The following is a 14,260-nucleotide window of genomic DNA, read 5'->3' as shown; positions in this document are numbered from 1 at the left end:
TGCTAGGCGATAGCTTGTCCCTTGCTATAGTTAGCTCAGCTAGACAGACACCTGAAGTGGGGAAATGCATGTATATGACCCAGGGGACTGGAGGAAGGGCTTTTGAGGTATGTGATCTGTACATGGTTCTGACAGCCTGTCCCCCATGGTCAAGTTTTGTGTAATGGTAAATTTTATGCTGTCTTCTTACATAGAATTGACTAGATTCTTGCTATCTTTTGTTGGTTTCTATTAGCTCCAACCACCGTGAATGTAACACATCGTCCAGTAACTCAGGTGACCACAAGACTCCCTGTACCAAGAGCTCCCGCAAATCACCAGGTGGTTTATACAACTGTGCCAGCACCACCAGCTCAGGCTCCCCTGCGAGGAACCGTTATGCAGGCTCCTGCTGTTCGCCAGGTCAACCCTCAAAATAGTAAGGCTCTTTTTTCTATGTGGCTTTGAAGTGTGAGTACTGATCCATACTGACACTGGATTATCATACAAAGGGACACACTGAGCAATGCACTTGTGTGGTATGGCTAGTAACGTTGTAGGGGACACACTGAGCAATGTGCTTGTGTGGTGTGTGGTTAGTAGTAATGCAGTACATTGGAAATTGCTGCCACTGGAGATTTTAAGTGATTTTATGGCAAAAATTAAAATGATGTGAGGTAATTAGTTGGACTTAGCCATTCCACCATGTATACATTTCTCAAAGCACCACAAGCATATAGTTGTATCTATTAAAATGGATTTTGAAAAATATTTATTCTTTTTTTTTCTCCCCTATTTATTTATTTAGAGACAGTCTTAGTATGTAACCCTGGCTGGCCTGGAACTCACAGAGCTTCACCTGCCTCTGCCTCCTAAGTGCTAGGATTAAAGGTGTGTGCCACCACATCCAGCCCTTCTTATGTATCCTGTAGGATTTATAGCCTTTAATATTGTCTTCAGTTTAGCTTTGTTAATGGTTTATATTATAGCACCACATTTGATATTTACTAATGTTTTGAGACACGTTCTCCCTGTCTATCTTTGCCTGGGTAGAAGTTTGCTGTGCTGCACATGCTGACCTCAAACCCACCGAAGTCTGATCACTCCTGCCTCCTGCATGCTGAAGTTTAAAGGCACATACTTTATGCCCTGCTCTTAATAATCACCATCTATCCAAATCGGAGTTGGAATGATAAGTTGTGACTTACCCAGAAAAGGGATGTCATGGCAAAAGGGTAATCTCTGTTGACAGTCTTAAGAGTCTGGAAGGCAGCTGAAGAAATTAAAGGAAGGAAACTGTCCCAGGAAATGTAGAGGTTATTTAAGCTGTGACTGTAGCCATTCTGTATTAGATACTGTGTACTCATAGCATAGAATATGTGTCTTAATAGTAGAATATAGCATAGGGAAAGATTTATAGTTAAAGCTTAAAAGCATGCACTTGGAAAGTGGAGGCAGGGGATCAGGAGTCCAAGGTCATCTTTGGCTACATAATAATTTCAAGGCTAGCCTGGGCTACATGAGACCCTATGTCAAAAAGCCCAAATAAATAGACAAATAAGAATGCATAAAGTTTAAAGGAAAAAGGTAAAAGTGACCCAGAAGTGACCTTTTCCACACTAGGATCTTTTTTGCCCTTCTTCTGCCTTTCCTTATACCTCCCTATCTGTCTGTTGTCCTCACTTTTCTTAATGCCATCAGTGGAGGCAGTTGTTTGATTGGGTCATGGATGAGTTCTGGAACAGCCAGGGAACCTGGCAATACTAACTTGGATCAAGTACTGAGTGTCTGGAGAAGACATGATTGGTAGAGTAGGTGGCTCGAAATTCCCATTTGTTGACCCTGGGCAATGTCACAGCTATTTTCCCAAGTGTGTCCTCAGCTGATTAGCCTTAGAGAGAGAAAATGAAGACCCCACTAACATAAGGGTAAAAAAAGATTTGTTTGTTCATGTGTGTATATGTGTCTATCTATTTGCATGGGCCAGAAAAAGATGTCAAGTCACCTGGAACTACAGGAGCTACCTGATATCAGTGCAAGGAGCCAAACTCAGGTCCTTCGCAAGAGCAGGCTGTTTGCCTCACAGCTGAGCCTTGTCTCTAGCCCCAAGGATGACTTTGATGACAGCTTCTGTCTGTGATCTTTTGAATCGTTGCCCACACCTGGAGAGCAGGGCCAGTGCTGTCAGGTTTTCATTTCTAGTAGTCCTTGTGAAGACTCCTGCATTTGCATTGTTGGTGGTCCTGCTGCTACATGCAGCTTGCAGTGCCACTTGAGGAAGTGTTTGTGAAATGCTTGAATTTATGATTTCTGTGTCTTCATGGTCTAGTCACAGCTTGGCTGACTGGAGACAGTTGGAATCATTTTCCTCTTGAATTTTTTTAAAAAGATGCTTTAGCAGGCAGATCTCTGTGAGTTCGAGACCAGCCTGGTCTACAAGAGCTGGTTCCAGGACAGGCTCCAAAACCACAGAGAAACCCTGTCTCAAAAAAAACAAAACAAAACAAACAAAAAAAAAAAGTTGCTTTACTAATAATGTTTACAATGCTCCAACAAATTTACAGTAGAATTTTGATATTTCCTTTATATTCTGTTTCATTTTCTTTTCCAGGTGTTACAGTTCGAGTGCCTCAGACCACCACATACGTTGTGAACAACGGACTCACCCTGGGATCAGCAGGGCCTCAGCTCACGGTGCATCACCGGCCACCACAAGTGCATACTGTAAATATCAGTGCTTGCCTCAGACTTCCTCAGTGACTAAGCTGTCACCGCGTTCCAGACAGCCTTTTGATAGTTTCTCTACCTGTGTAGCTCTGGCTGTCGTACAACTCACTTTGTAGTCCAGTCTGGCCTCGAACTCAGATCTGCCTGCTTCTGCCTTCTGCATCCTGAGATTAAAGTGGGTGCCAACATCACCTGGCTACCATTTCTTTTTTTAAAGTAGTATTATCAAAGGAAGGAGATAGTTCTCTCTCCCCTTGAGTAGTTGGTTATTTTAAGGAAGTTACCCTTACACATTGAAAAAGTGTCTAGGGCCTCTGCTCCCTTAGTGCAGACAGGGCGACAGCCAGGGCTTATGGGGTGGTAGACAGCGCTTCTAACTCATTGCAAATTAAGGGCGCTTCTTCTTTCCTTGTCTGTATTAGAACTGCTGTATTGTCATTAGTTTATTTTAAACTAGCCATTGGTTTTCAGAATGCATTTTTTACAAAAGGACAGTAAATAAAGTATTTTCCTCTAAACGTAGCATCAAACTAGGCCATACTGTCGTGTGACAAGATTATACCTGAGTTTCAGGGGTGCTGAGGAATATATATGAATATATGTAGGATATATATGAAGAGAAATGCTGGCCATCAGAGAAGGGAGACAGGAGGTCAAAGGTGATACACATTACCTAGCAAAACGTGTTTTTCTATCACCCATAGTTGTCATTGGAGTTCATCATGTTCCCAACATGGCAGTATGCTTGTTTTCATACAGCGCAGTTTCTAAAGTCTCCACTGCCATTGTGGCAACTGATATTCACAGGCTGAGGAACCAACACAAGGCAGTGTGCTCCCTAAGCCCACACTCCCCAGCACTTATGCGTGTATGTGTCTGGATGGAGCTGGAGTTGGTCAGCTGTGATTTTCTAACTTAAATGTAGTGGAAGAGTAGTATCATGAATTGCATGTCTGAGTCCCGTCACTCCAAGAGCCTTATTGTCTGCTGGAGCCCTTAGCATCCTATGGGGATTAGTGGTAGTGTTCCCGGTCTGTAAAACTTAAAGTAACATAAATACACAAGGCTAGTACGTCATGAAGTGTTTGGTGGTGCTGTGCCCGCTCCCATAGTGCGTCTAGCCCCAGCCCAGTCTCACCCTCCTCGGGATCTTCCTTTGCTTCAGTTCTGGCTGTTCTGAGGTGCACGGCAAATTTGCCATTCTTGTTGTAGCTACAAGAGAATGCTTTGCTTTCTTCAGGGAATTGTAATATAAACTGGGATGGTTTTCCCACTTCATAATCGACAACAGCTTTTGAGACGTTTTGCTTTGTAAATCTAGAACTTCTCATAGCTTAAATTGTTTTGTTAGGGATGTTGACTTCTAGTTTTATCTACTGCTATTAAAGCTTTCAAAGTGTAACCTGTGTGCGGTTTCAACAGTTTCCCGCATGTGACAGCTTTTTTCTGTCTGTGTCACTGTATTACCACAGCACTTGCATCAGTTTGTTTCCTCTGAGGCTCGTCTCCATCTAGCTCATACTGGCCTCGGGCTCATGGTCTTCTTGCCGTAGTTGCCAGGAGTTGGGGTTCCAGAGGGTTCACTGACCTGTGTAGCCACGTTTGCTTATTTTAAGGGAATACCTAGTGTGATGTATTTCTTCCCAAAAACTTCAACAGAAACCCCATCTGCACTGAGAAAACAAAACTCTTGCCTGGTTTTAACTGGTTTGAGGCATGAGTGGATTCAACAAGCATAAATATTCAACATATTAGAAGGGACACGGCTGACCACATGAGCTCTAGGCAGACCCACTCAGTCCCAGTGCTTTCCTAAGCCTATGACTTCAGCCAGCTTCTCTTAGCCTTTTTAGCTGTGTGGTTTTAATGAACTGGGATGATTAAGTAAGGCAGGAAGAGATGATTAGAAGAACAGCTATGGCTGCTGTTCTGTCAGGCATAATCCAGCTTTCAGTGTTACTCCCTTAAATGTGGGCCTTGCTCAACTTGATTTTGTCTGTTAACTGGTGACTCGTATATCTCTCTGCAGATGTATGTATAATTTCTTTACTACTAGGAATAATGCCTTTCAGCAAAACATCCACATTCCTTGAAATCATCAGTATGTGATTCGTACTTTTTCCAGCTTCAGCCCTGTAGTCTTAGCATCTGCAGCCTTTCCTTGTCCTTTGTGGATAGTATCTCTACTGTCTACAGTAGGATTTGTATTCTTGCATGCTCTCTTTCATTGGTGGTAATGAGCAGAGTCCCCTTTCTACATATTGAACTCCAACTTAGGGGAATCACATTTAAACCATGACTTGGCACTTTTGTTCTTGTAGCTTTTAAAATAATTTGTCTTATACTTTTGACAGTTTGACTGTAATAAAACTTTGGAATTTAGTAGCATACTCTTGAACCTTCACATAATCCATTAGTTTATTATGGATAATTATTAAATATCCATAATTTATTATGGATATTATTAAACTATCTGTAGGTAGAGGCCACTCGTTCGTCCCTGGCCCCCCCCAGACCTGAAATAATCACACGGAAACTATATCAATTAAAATACTGCTTGGCCTATTAGCTTAGACTTATTATTAACTAACTCTTACATCTTAAATTAACCCATTCCTATTATTGTGTGTATCGCCACAAGGCTGTGTCTTACCAGGTAGTTCTGGGACATCTGTCTCCTTTGGTAGCTACATGGCATCTCTCTGATCCCGTGTACTCTTTGTATCTCTTCCAGCCTGGCTATATTCTGCCATGCTATTGGCCGAAAAAGCTTCTTTACTAACCAACGGTAATAAAACATATTCATAGCATACAGAGGGGACTCCCACATCATCTAGATATATAATGAAGTACTGCTTTGCTTTGTTCCATTTGGGTGCCTTGTCCACCAGTATTTGCATGGAACTATATCCCCACTTTATATTTAGACATGTTTTGTTACATGAAGTTTGGTAAGGAATGACATTTGGACTCCAGTACCAAGTCAGGGAGTAGTATGTTGCACTTGAACTCTATTTTCTGGCTCTTTTTGGGGGGAAGACCGCTGTTGTCTTAGATCAGCTGTGACGGCCATGTTTGCAGTAGCTGCAGTGCTGTGCAGCATTGTATAAGCAGACCCTCCAGGACCAGTTCCATGCTCTGAACCACTGGGCCTTAACTCCCTTCCAGATAGTCTTTTCTTCATGCACCCTATGCCAAAGGAAGTGCTAACACTCACTCTTGTCTGTTAGCCTCCCACCTTCCTCTGCTCATCTGCTCACCCTTGCCCTGTTTGCTGGGGGTCATCCAGCCATTTGTGCCTCTGTAAGTCCACTTGTCCTTCACAGCATTGCCTTCTTCATCCAGCCTGGCCAAGAACATAGTTCATGCACGGTCGGCATTATTCATCCGTGTGCTGCTGTCTTTGTAGGATATTGTGGATCTAAAGTTGAGTGTGCTTGCATGTGCTGATTGTATGTTCTACATAAAATGAGTGTGCTTCTATGTGCTGATTATATGTTATACATAATTTTTTTAAATTCTTTCCTAAAAGAAGAATCTACAGTAGAGAACATTGAATTGTAAATTCTTTGTTAGTGTCAGCGTCTCTTCAGTGATTGTTGTTGTCCATGAAGAACTTAGTATTTTCTGCCTAGGAAATATAGTTGGGCAAGTTCAGCGCCATAGTCTGGAGCATGATTTGTTGTATATCACTGAATAGAATTGCCAAAATTGGATGTGGTGTCGGGTGGTTTTTTAGAGTCCTTAATTTGAAATGTTCTCTCTATGATCGCTCAAGTATCTTCTAAAATGGTTGTATAATCATTAGAAATCAACACAATGTCTCTTTCTCAGGAGCCCCCACGCCCTATGCATCCAGCACCCTTACCGGAAGCCCCACAGCCTCAGCGTCTGCCCCCAGAAGCTGCCAGCACTTCCCTGCCTCAGAAACCACACTTGAAGTTAGCACGAGTTCAGAGTCAGAATGGCATCGTGCTGTCGTGGAGTGTCCTGGAAGTGGATCGGAGCTGTGCTACTGTTGACAGCTACCATCTCTATGCTTACCACGAGGAACCCAGTGCCACTGTGCCCTCTCAGTGGAAGAAGATCGGCGAGGTCAAAGCCCTTCCTTTGCCAATGGCTTGCACTCTCACTCAGTTCGTGTCTGGCAGCAAGTACTACTTTGCAGTGCGCGCCAAGGACATTTACGGACGTTTTGGGCCTTTCTGTGACCCTCAGTCCACGGACGTGATCTCTTCCTCCCAGAACAGTTAGACCCTGGAGCCTTCAGCTTCTTTTCAAAGTTGCACATTTTGGGCTTGTTTTTAATCTTGTGCATGAAATTTAATGTAAAATCCACCTTGTGCAAGATCTCTTGGACAGATGAGTGTACACACTATGTTTGTTTATAACCGAAGTATAATAAATTCAGCCGGTAAAAGCAAGTCTTCCCCTGAACAAGTCAAGCTTCAGGGGCTTCAAATGTAAATTGTTCCTTGCTTTAGTTATGAGGCTGGGGAATTCATATGGGTGTTTGTGTGTGTCTTCTTTCTCTCTCTCTCTCTCTCTCTCTCTCTCTCTCTCTCTCTCTCTCTCTCTGTTTTATATTTCTGGGCGTGTGTTTATCACAGTGCAGCCCCCATTTCCACTCTTCGTGTTTACCTCTCTGCTGGTGGGAAACAACAGATAAAGACTCTTCGTGTTTACCTCTCTGCTGGTGGGAAACAACAGATAAAGACTCTTCGTGTTTACCTCTCTGCTGGTGGGAAACAACAGATAAAGACTCTGAGGGTTGCTGGCCTGCTTCTACCTTTAGGGGGATCTAGAAGATCAAAGACTCGAAACAAAGTCCAAAGAAATGAAAAGAAAAAAAAATATTTAGCTTAAAGCAGATGAATTTTAACAGAAGGGATATTCTTTCCATAATTTCTTTGATTTTTTTCTGTGTTACTGATTAGGTAAAAAATTTTGTATCTGTACCCAAAGTCCCTAATCTGGCTTCTCCATTTGTGTTGTGCCTTAGAAGCTACAGAAATACATAGACCACATGCCTGTCATTGTTTCTTCTCTCTCAGCTTTCATTTATTCATTGCCACCAAGAATACCACACCCTTTATGCATTTTTAGAACCGAGTTGTGTAGGGTGTGTTTTCCTCATCTTTTATAACATCACTGTATCAAAAAATCCAAGAATTTGACTTCCTGTTTTCTTTTAATTTTGCCCATTATTTAGCTGCATAAAATAGGCCACGTTGTTTAAGAAAATTTAATGTCTATGTTGTATTGTTAGAGAATCTGCAGGAAGTTGTGGTTCATCTCATCACTTATGGAGAGTGTCCTTTCCCAGACAGTAAATGCTCACGAAAGAGCTGGAGCTCAGATCTCCTAATTCTTCCAGAGAGACCCTTCCTGCTTTAGCCTTCACTTCGAGTGGTGGTGTCCAGTACTGTCTGTTGTCATCAACTTTGGATAGAACTTAGAAGCGTGTCCTTTGGGTCATTTCACACAGCTCCTAGATCCGGTCAGTTCATTGTTTCTCTTTCCTCCACCCATGCATGCCCAGGGAGTCAGCCAGGCGCCTTAGAGTTGCAGACGAGGAAGGGCGAGGGTGAGCGAGGCATTGTGGGATTTGTGCAGTCACTTTCCAGCTCTTTCCTCCTACAGCATTTTTAAGACATACTTCTGCCTTCATCAGTCATTCTCTTTTGCTGGCATTGGAAGTGGGGAGCTCCAGTCCCGTTGTGTATTCATGTCTTGGGTGGCTGACAGCAGGAGTCATCTAGTTGTGACAACAGGGTCTTTGGTGACTTCTCCCTGGCTTTGCTCTGTCATCTTCAGTGTGCATGAACATTTTGGTTAATGAAGGAAGCCTGCAGTTGCCAAAGTGTAAATGCTCCTAACCTTCCACATGCAAGTCAGTTTCCCCAAAGTTTAGCGTAGCCTGCTGCTCTGCAGCAAGGACTCAGATTTGTGATCATGATGAAGTGTTGCCAGTGTTAGGCAGTGAGAATTTGGGAAGGAGGAAATGATTTTGTATGCAAGATCACCTCTCTGTACCAGCATGTTCGTTCATCACATGTTGTGGGAGGCACAGGGTTGCTGTTCTCAACATCACTCCTGTCTATGTCTAGAAAAACATACGCAAAATTGGTTTTACTGGCTGGTCTGCCCAATAGCCAATGGAAGTTTCCTGGGTGAATATTTTTGTTTATATTCACTAGTCATTTTTTCTCTTGTTCTTTTTTAAATGTTTCCATAGTGTTATATAATTAGGTGAAGAAAGCCCAGTAGGATTACTATATTTTGTTGTTTTGGCTTCTACTTGGGGATTTTTGTCAAAAAAAAAAATCTTAAATAATGGCTCTAGATGTAACTTTCCTGCAGCAGGTAGTTACCTCCAGATTGGAAATCAGGTATGAAGAGAGACTGTAATTGTTGAGGGAGAACACTCTTTTGGATACAATCTCCTCAGATGACCTGCCACTAGGCTTTGGGCAGCAGCCACCTTGAGTTTCCTGGCGTGTGCTAGGCTTTTTTCTGTGGGGCAGATGGGCATTGGCTTTCTCTCTGGCTGTCTGTGGGGGAGAATGAAAGCAGCCACAGGCCTCAGCGCCCTTGGGATTTAGGAGCAGTACATGTCCCATGGCTCTCTGTTGCCTCCTGCTCAAAGTATCACAGATAAGCTCAGTTGTCCCATTTGGGGGATTCATGTTTGCTCCATTTTTAGCCTGACAATACTGCTAAGTATTGCCTCACCGGGAATCCTGGAAACTTCTCAAGTGCCATCTTGAGGTGTCAGGTGTTTGTACGGGAATAGGAATGTTTGTTACTCTGCTGTGTTAGTACTTTCCACCCCGTTTTAAGCGTGAGCACACCTCTTTCATGTATGTCCTTGCTGTTGGCATACAAAGACAGCCTTGGTTGTGACTGTTAACTTGACAAGGTGACTGGCCCTGTTTCTCTAGGCTCAAGTTTTAAACTGTAGAATACTTTGTACTGTGCAGTGAAGCGTGACTTTATGAAAGAAACGAAAGTTTTCTTCCTTGGAAATAGTGGGCTGGGCACCATTCCCCTCACAGAGGAATCCTCCTTGACCCCACCTCCCCCATGTGCCAGATAAGGGGTACCTTAAAAGCACGTGTGTCTCAGGGGTTTCAGGCACACCTCTGCTGCTTTCTTTACACGCCAGATGGGTGTTCTTGTTGCCTGCTCCATTGTGTTAAACATCTTCCAAATTACCACTTCGTGTCAGTGCCTGGAGACATTTCACTTCCTGCGAGTTCCCCAGTACTGTGTATGCTTTAAAATGCTGTGTGTGGCATCTTCTCACTTCAGATGCTGCTATCTCACCCTGTAAGGACCACAAAGACAGCCTTCCAAGTCCCTGACTCAGCCTTAGGCCATTCAGTATCTTCATTATATTTTTTTCCTGCTTCCTTCTGGTTGGGTCACATGTTTGGTTCTCTTGGAAATACATGTCCTTGTGCATAGATGATAACTGGGTAATTGTGTGATTCTGCCTGCCTTAATTATTTTCTGGGCAAATGGCTTCAAAGAAATATTTGAGGGGCACACAAAAAATTAGAACAGTAACCATGAGTTTGTCAGTGTAGGAGGCTTACCAAATTCTTAAACCTCATCCCCTTGAGCCAGCTGAAAGGGAGTAGCTGAAGAGACACCGCTCTCATCTTCAAATGATTTTATCATGTTCGAACTTTTATTTTTGTGTTTTTTATGTAGAGACAACTGAGTACCTATCATTTAAATATTTAAATGAATTCCCCCCCCTCCTTTTGTAAATAAGGGAATTAAGCAATCAAACACCTGGGAATCCTAGCTTGAGATTTATCAACAATTTCAAACATAAATGTAAAAATAAGCCCCTCGCAGGACAACTTGCAATCTGATTTTTGTTCATTGCGGTTGAATGTGTAAATAATAAAATGATGTAAGGCCTTCCTGAGGTCTCATTAACTGGACTGTAGCAAGTTGCCCTATTTTCTGTTAGGTTTTGACAGTTTTCATTCTCTTTCCTCCATGTATAGTAGAGTGCTGTCTGTGTACGTGTTAACTGCAGTGGGGATTTGTCCAGCAAGCCTGAAATTTGTACTCTGAAATAAATGATTGGGTTTTTAACATTCTGAGTACTCCAGTTCATTCCGAGAGTTCCCGGCATGTGTGTGTGCTCACTGTTCAGTGTGTCTTATTTAACCTGCTTGGCAATTCCCTGGCACTCAACCCCCATGTTATTCCCTAGCTTTGAAGAAGTTGTTCTGTAGACCCGCTGCTTGGTTAGATAGGGTCACAGTGCCTCCTGTTTGGGCTTAGCCGTTGGCATTGGCCAGCAGGGGAAGGAGAACAAACACGGGAGGTGCAGGTGTCTTAAAATGGCTTTTGCCTGAAAATGACCGTCATCTTACAATCAAGCTCAATTGGTTAGAGCTTGGTTATACCATGGGCTGTGTTTGGCATCTACAGGCAGAGGAGGGGAGGATGGCTTCTGTCCTTTCATGTGTGTTCATTTTGCTCTCCACCCTGCAGGAAATGGTTTTGCTGTAAAAAGCCAAAAATCTGAGAAATGGAAGGGAATTTAATATTTTTTATTAAATGTACAGATGGGAAAATAGAGCTAAATATAGTGCCTTTGGGGTCGTATTCACAGCATCCTTTTCCTCCTCCATCCTCACTCTGTCAAAATTGGTTTCATGATAACAAAATCGAAGTCATAGACTTCTGGCATCCCCTCATGAAGAGTTTTGTTGAACTGATTCCAGTTAAAGGCAGGAAGGCCACCTTGTACTGTGGGACCACTAATGGCATAGGCTGCATACCTATACGCAAGGAAGATGTCTGCCACCTGGAAAAGAGAGGACAACATTGTAAAAGACCATCTGGAGCCTGCGTAGTCCTCGTCTTCTACTCAAGGGCACACTGCAAGCCTTTGAGACAGTTTCCTGGGAGCTGCATCCCTTCCATGACGCGTGCTTCTGCGGCCATTTAGCATCCAAATGGGAGTTACTAGGAGAGCAGCATAGACAGAAGCTGTGCAGTGGGATGGCCAGTTCAGAATTGTAGCCCCACAAGGTTCGTTAAGATCACTTTAGTGGTTGTTTCCACGACTCGGTTTTCTTCAGAAAGTGGACTCGTGCCCGTTCTTCCTAGACCAAAGCATGAATTACTGGGAGTAACAAAGCCAGCAAATCCTCAGCAGAGGCTGCTGTTAATTAGGGCAGCAACAAGGGTTCTAAAGGATGAGCCACACTCAAAGGGCTCTCCAGAACCCGACTCAGGGATAGAAGCGAATCTAGTGTTAGAGGGGAAAGAAGGCGATGCGTCTGAAGTAGCTGGAAGACAATGTATGTTAAGCTTATTCGGGCAACAACATCTGGCAGATGGCAGCTTGACTTTGGTTCTTCCATACAGGGTAACAGAGACGGTTTTCTGCATGTTGTCTGAGACAAATGCAGTACTTCCTATACACTTTCCTCTTGAAAGTGTGAATACCATGGAAAAGAAACAACACATGTTGGGGCTCCCTGGGGCCACTTTCCTCTTTATTACCTGGGTTGTACAGCATGAAACATCCTTAGAACTGAAGTCTTGCCTTCACATGCCTGGCTGGAAGGGAGAGCTAGGACTCAGACTTGAAAAGCATCTCCCCCGTGAAGGATGGTTGACAGTGAAGGCAAGTGTAAGTGGTGTGGGAGCTTCTCCAGTCAAAGAGAGGAAAGCTTTTTTAGCTTGAAGCTAAAAGGCCAGCTTATGTATGGGAAAGTCTGGAGCAGCCTGCTCTCAAGAAAAAGGCCAAGCTTGTAGCCTTCACTGGGTCTCTGGTGATTTAGTTCCTTCCATGGTGGCCGTCTATCAATGTGCTGTTAGCTGGCTTTTGTTATTGGCCACGTGAGCAAGCTTCATTTTGCTGCAAAAACCTGAAGTGCTTTGGCCAACTGGGCTAAAACATATTCCTTAATTCATTTGTAATATAGAACCACAGTAGTCTCAGTAAGATGGTTCTTTGGATTTAGGGCCATCATAAAATGTTACTATGCTGATTGTACACATTTTAAAATGAATTTTAAAAGATTTATGTGTACGAATATTTTGTCTTCGTGTGTGTATGTGCACTACACACATGCAGTGCCATTGGAAGCCAGAAGAGGGCGTTGGATACCCCAGAACTGGAGTCCAGATGGTTCTTAGGCAGCATGTCAGTTCCGGGAATCAAACCTTGGACCCCTGAAAGAGCAGTCAGTTCTCTAAAGCATCTCTCCATCCCTATGAATACATTTATAAATAACTAAGAGCTCTTCTAGATATGGTGAGGGTGTTGAAGATTGATCCTTCACTATATAAGGTAAATTCTGTTATCTATAGGAACAGTCTGCTTCCTGAATTTCATATATGTTTAGAGACACTGGGCTTTATGCCACAAAAAAAAAAAAAAATCTGTCTCTAGCCTAACTCCTCATTAGAAGTAAATTGGAAAGTAAGGTATGTGAGTTACCTTGGTGTCATAGCAACCTCCAGGACTGGGACTGGCTTCATTCAGGTCCTCACGACAGCAGATGGTATTGCAGGGATCACCCTTACTGTAGGGGTCCTCCTCATAATCTAGGAGACACAACAATGGGGAAAGAACAGGTATTGGTTATTCTGAGATCTACTTATCCAAAGTAAGAGTTTGGATCTATTCATACCTGAATCATTAAAGATTGTGTTTGACAGGGTGCCCCCACTGTGGTGGTTTAAGAGAGAATGGCCCCAAAGGGAAGTGACATTATTAGGAGGTGTGAAGTAGGAAGAAGTGTATCTCTGTTGGGGTGGGCTTTGAGGTCTCTCTTGCTCAAGCTTCCCTAGTGTGACATGGAGACCACATCCTATTGTCTGCAAGATGGAGACTCTCAGCTACTTATCCAGTACCGTGTCTGCCTGCACACCGTGCTCCACGCCATGATGATAATGGACTGAACCTCTGAACTGTAAGCCATCCTATTAAATGTTTTCCTTTTTAAGTGCTGCCGTGATCACAGTGTCTTTTCACGGCATTAGAAACTCAAACCTGCTTCCCAATACAGGCATTGCTCTAGGCTTGCTCCAGGGAATGACAAGCTGCAAGTCCTTTGCTCCAGGCCTAGCTGCCTTTCAAGCACCACACCCCAGGGAGAAGAGATAAGATACACAGGCAGCCCCATTTCCCAGCAGATGATAAACAAATTAGCCTTGGAGAGTCTTCATCAAAAGAAAGCATTATGAGTATTTTAGCTGCTTTTGTCCTTGGGAATTCTGCTGGCAGGAGGTGAGAAGTGTTAAGGAAAGGGGCCCTCCCTACTTGGATCATTTCCTTTATGTTTTACATGCAACTTTTTTGGTGTGGGGAAGACGGTCAGGTAAGAAAAAGTCTGTAGAGCCAGGTGTGGTTATATACACCCACAATTCCAACATTTGCAAGGAGAAGACAGGATCAAGAATTGAATTTGTGTCTGCTTAAATGTGTGTATGCACATAAGCATGTCCTGGCGTGCCTGTGGTGGTCGGAAGACAAACTATGGGAATCCTCTTCTTCCACTGTCAAGGA

The 14,260-nt window shown here is 43.3% G+C and overlaps 2 protein-coding genes across 11 annotated transcripts in view; one reads left to right on the top strand and one right to left on the bottom strand.

Annotated features, from left to right (window-relative positions):
- Atf7ip (activating transcription factor 7 interacting protein) overlaps window positions 1–10,821 on the top strand; it is an 87,570-nt gene extending 76,749 nt beyond the window's left edge. For 5 of the 10 annotated variants that reach the window (XR_012911559.1, XR_012911557.1, XR_012911556.1 and 2 more), the window contains exons 13-16: window positions 236–418; window positions 2,591–2,703; window positions 6,541–7,339; window positions 7,423–10,821. Coding sequence is in view for 5 of the 10 variants with exons in the window: in XM_075982482.1 (XP_075838597.1) it covers window positions 236–418; window positions 2,591–2,703; window positions 6,541–6,960 (716 nt within the window). In the remaining 5 variants the exon portion in view is untranslated. Of the gene's footprint in view, window positions 1–235; window positions 419–2,590; window positions 2,704–6,540 lie in introns of all 10 variants that reach the window. The other 5 variants (XM_075982482.1, XM_075982481.1, XM_075982480.1 and 2 more) reach the window with 1 other exon arrangement.
- A 448-nt stretch (window positions 10,822–11,269) lies between these two features.
- The window catches only part of Plbd1 (phospholipase B domain containing 1), a 47,290-nt gene continuing 44,299 nt past the window's right edge, over window positions 11,270–14,260 (bottom strand). Inside the window, exons 10-11 of the mRNA XM_075982483.1 lie at window positions 13,190–13,296; window positions 11,270–11,542 (exon numbers count right to left, since the gene is read on the bottom strand). Coding sequence (XP_075838598.1) covers window positions 11,369–11,542; window positions 13,190–13,296 — 281 coding nt within the window. The 3' untranslated portion in view covers window positions 11,270–11,368. The remainder of the gene's footprint in view (window positions 11,543–13,189; window positions 13,297–14,260) is intronic.

The sequence above is a fragment of the Microtus pennsylvanicus genome, chromosome 8, assembly GCF_037038515.1.
Source record: "Microtus pennsylvanicus isolate mMicPen1 chromosome 8, mMicPen1.hap1, whole genome shotgun sequence".
NCBI lineage: Eukaryota > Metazoa > Chordata > Mammalia > Rodentia > Cricetidae > Microtus > Microtus pennsylvanicus.
This window is presented reverse-complemented; position numbering and strand designations above follow the sequence as displayed.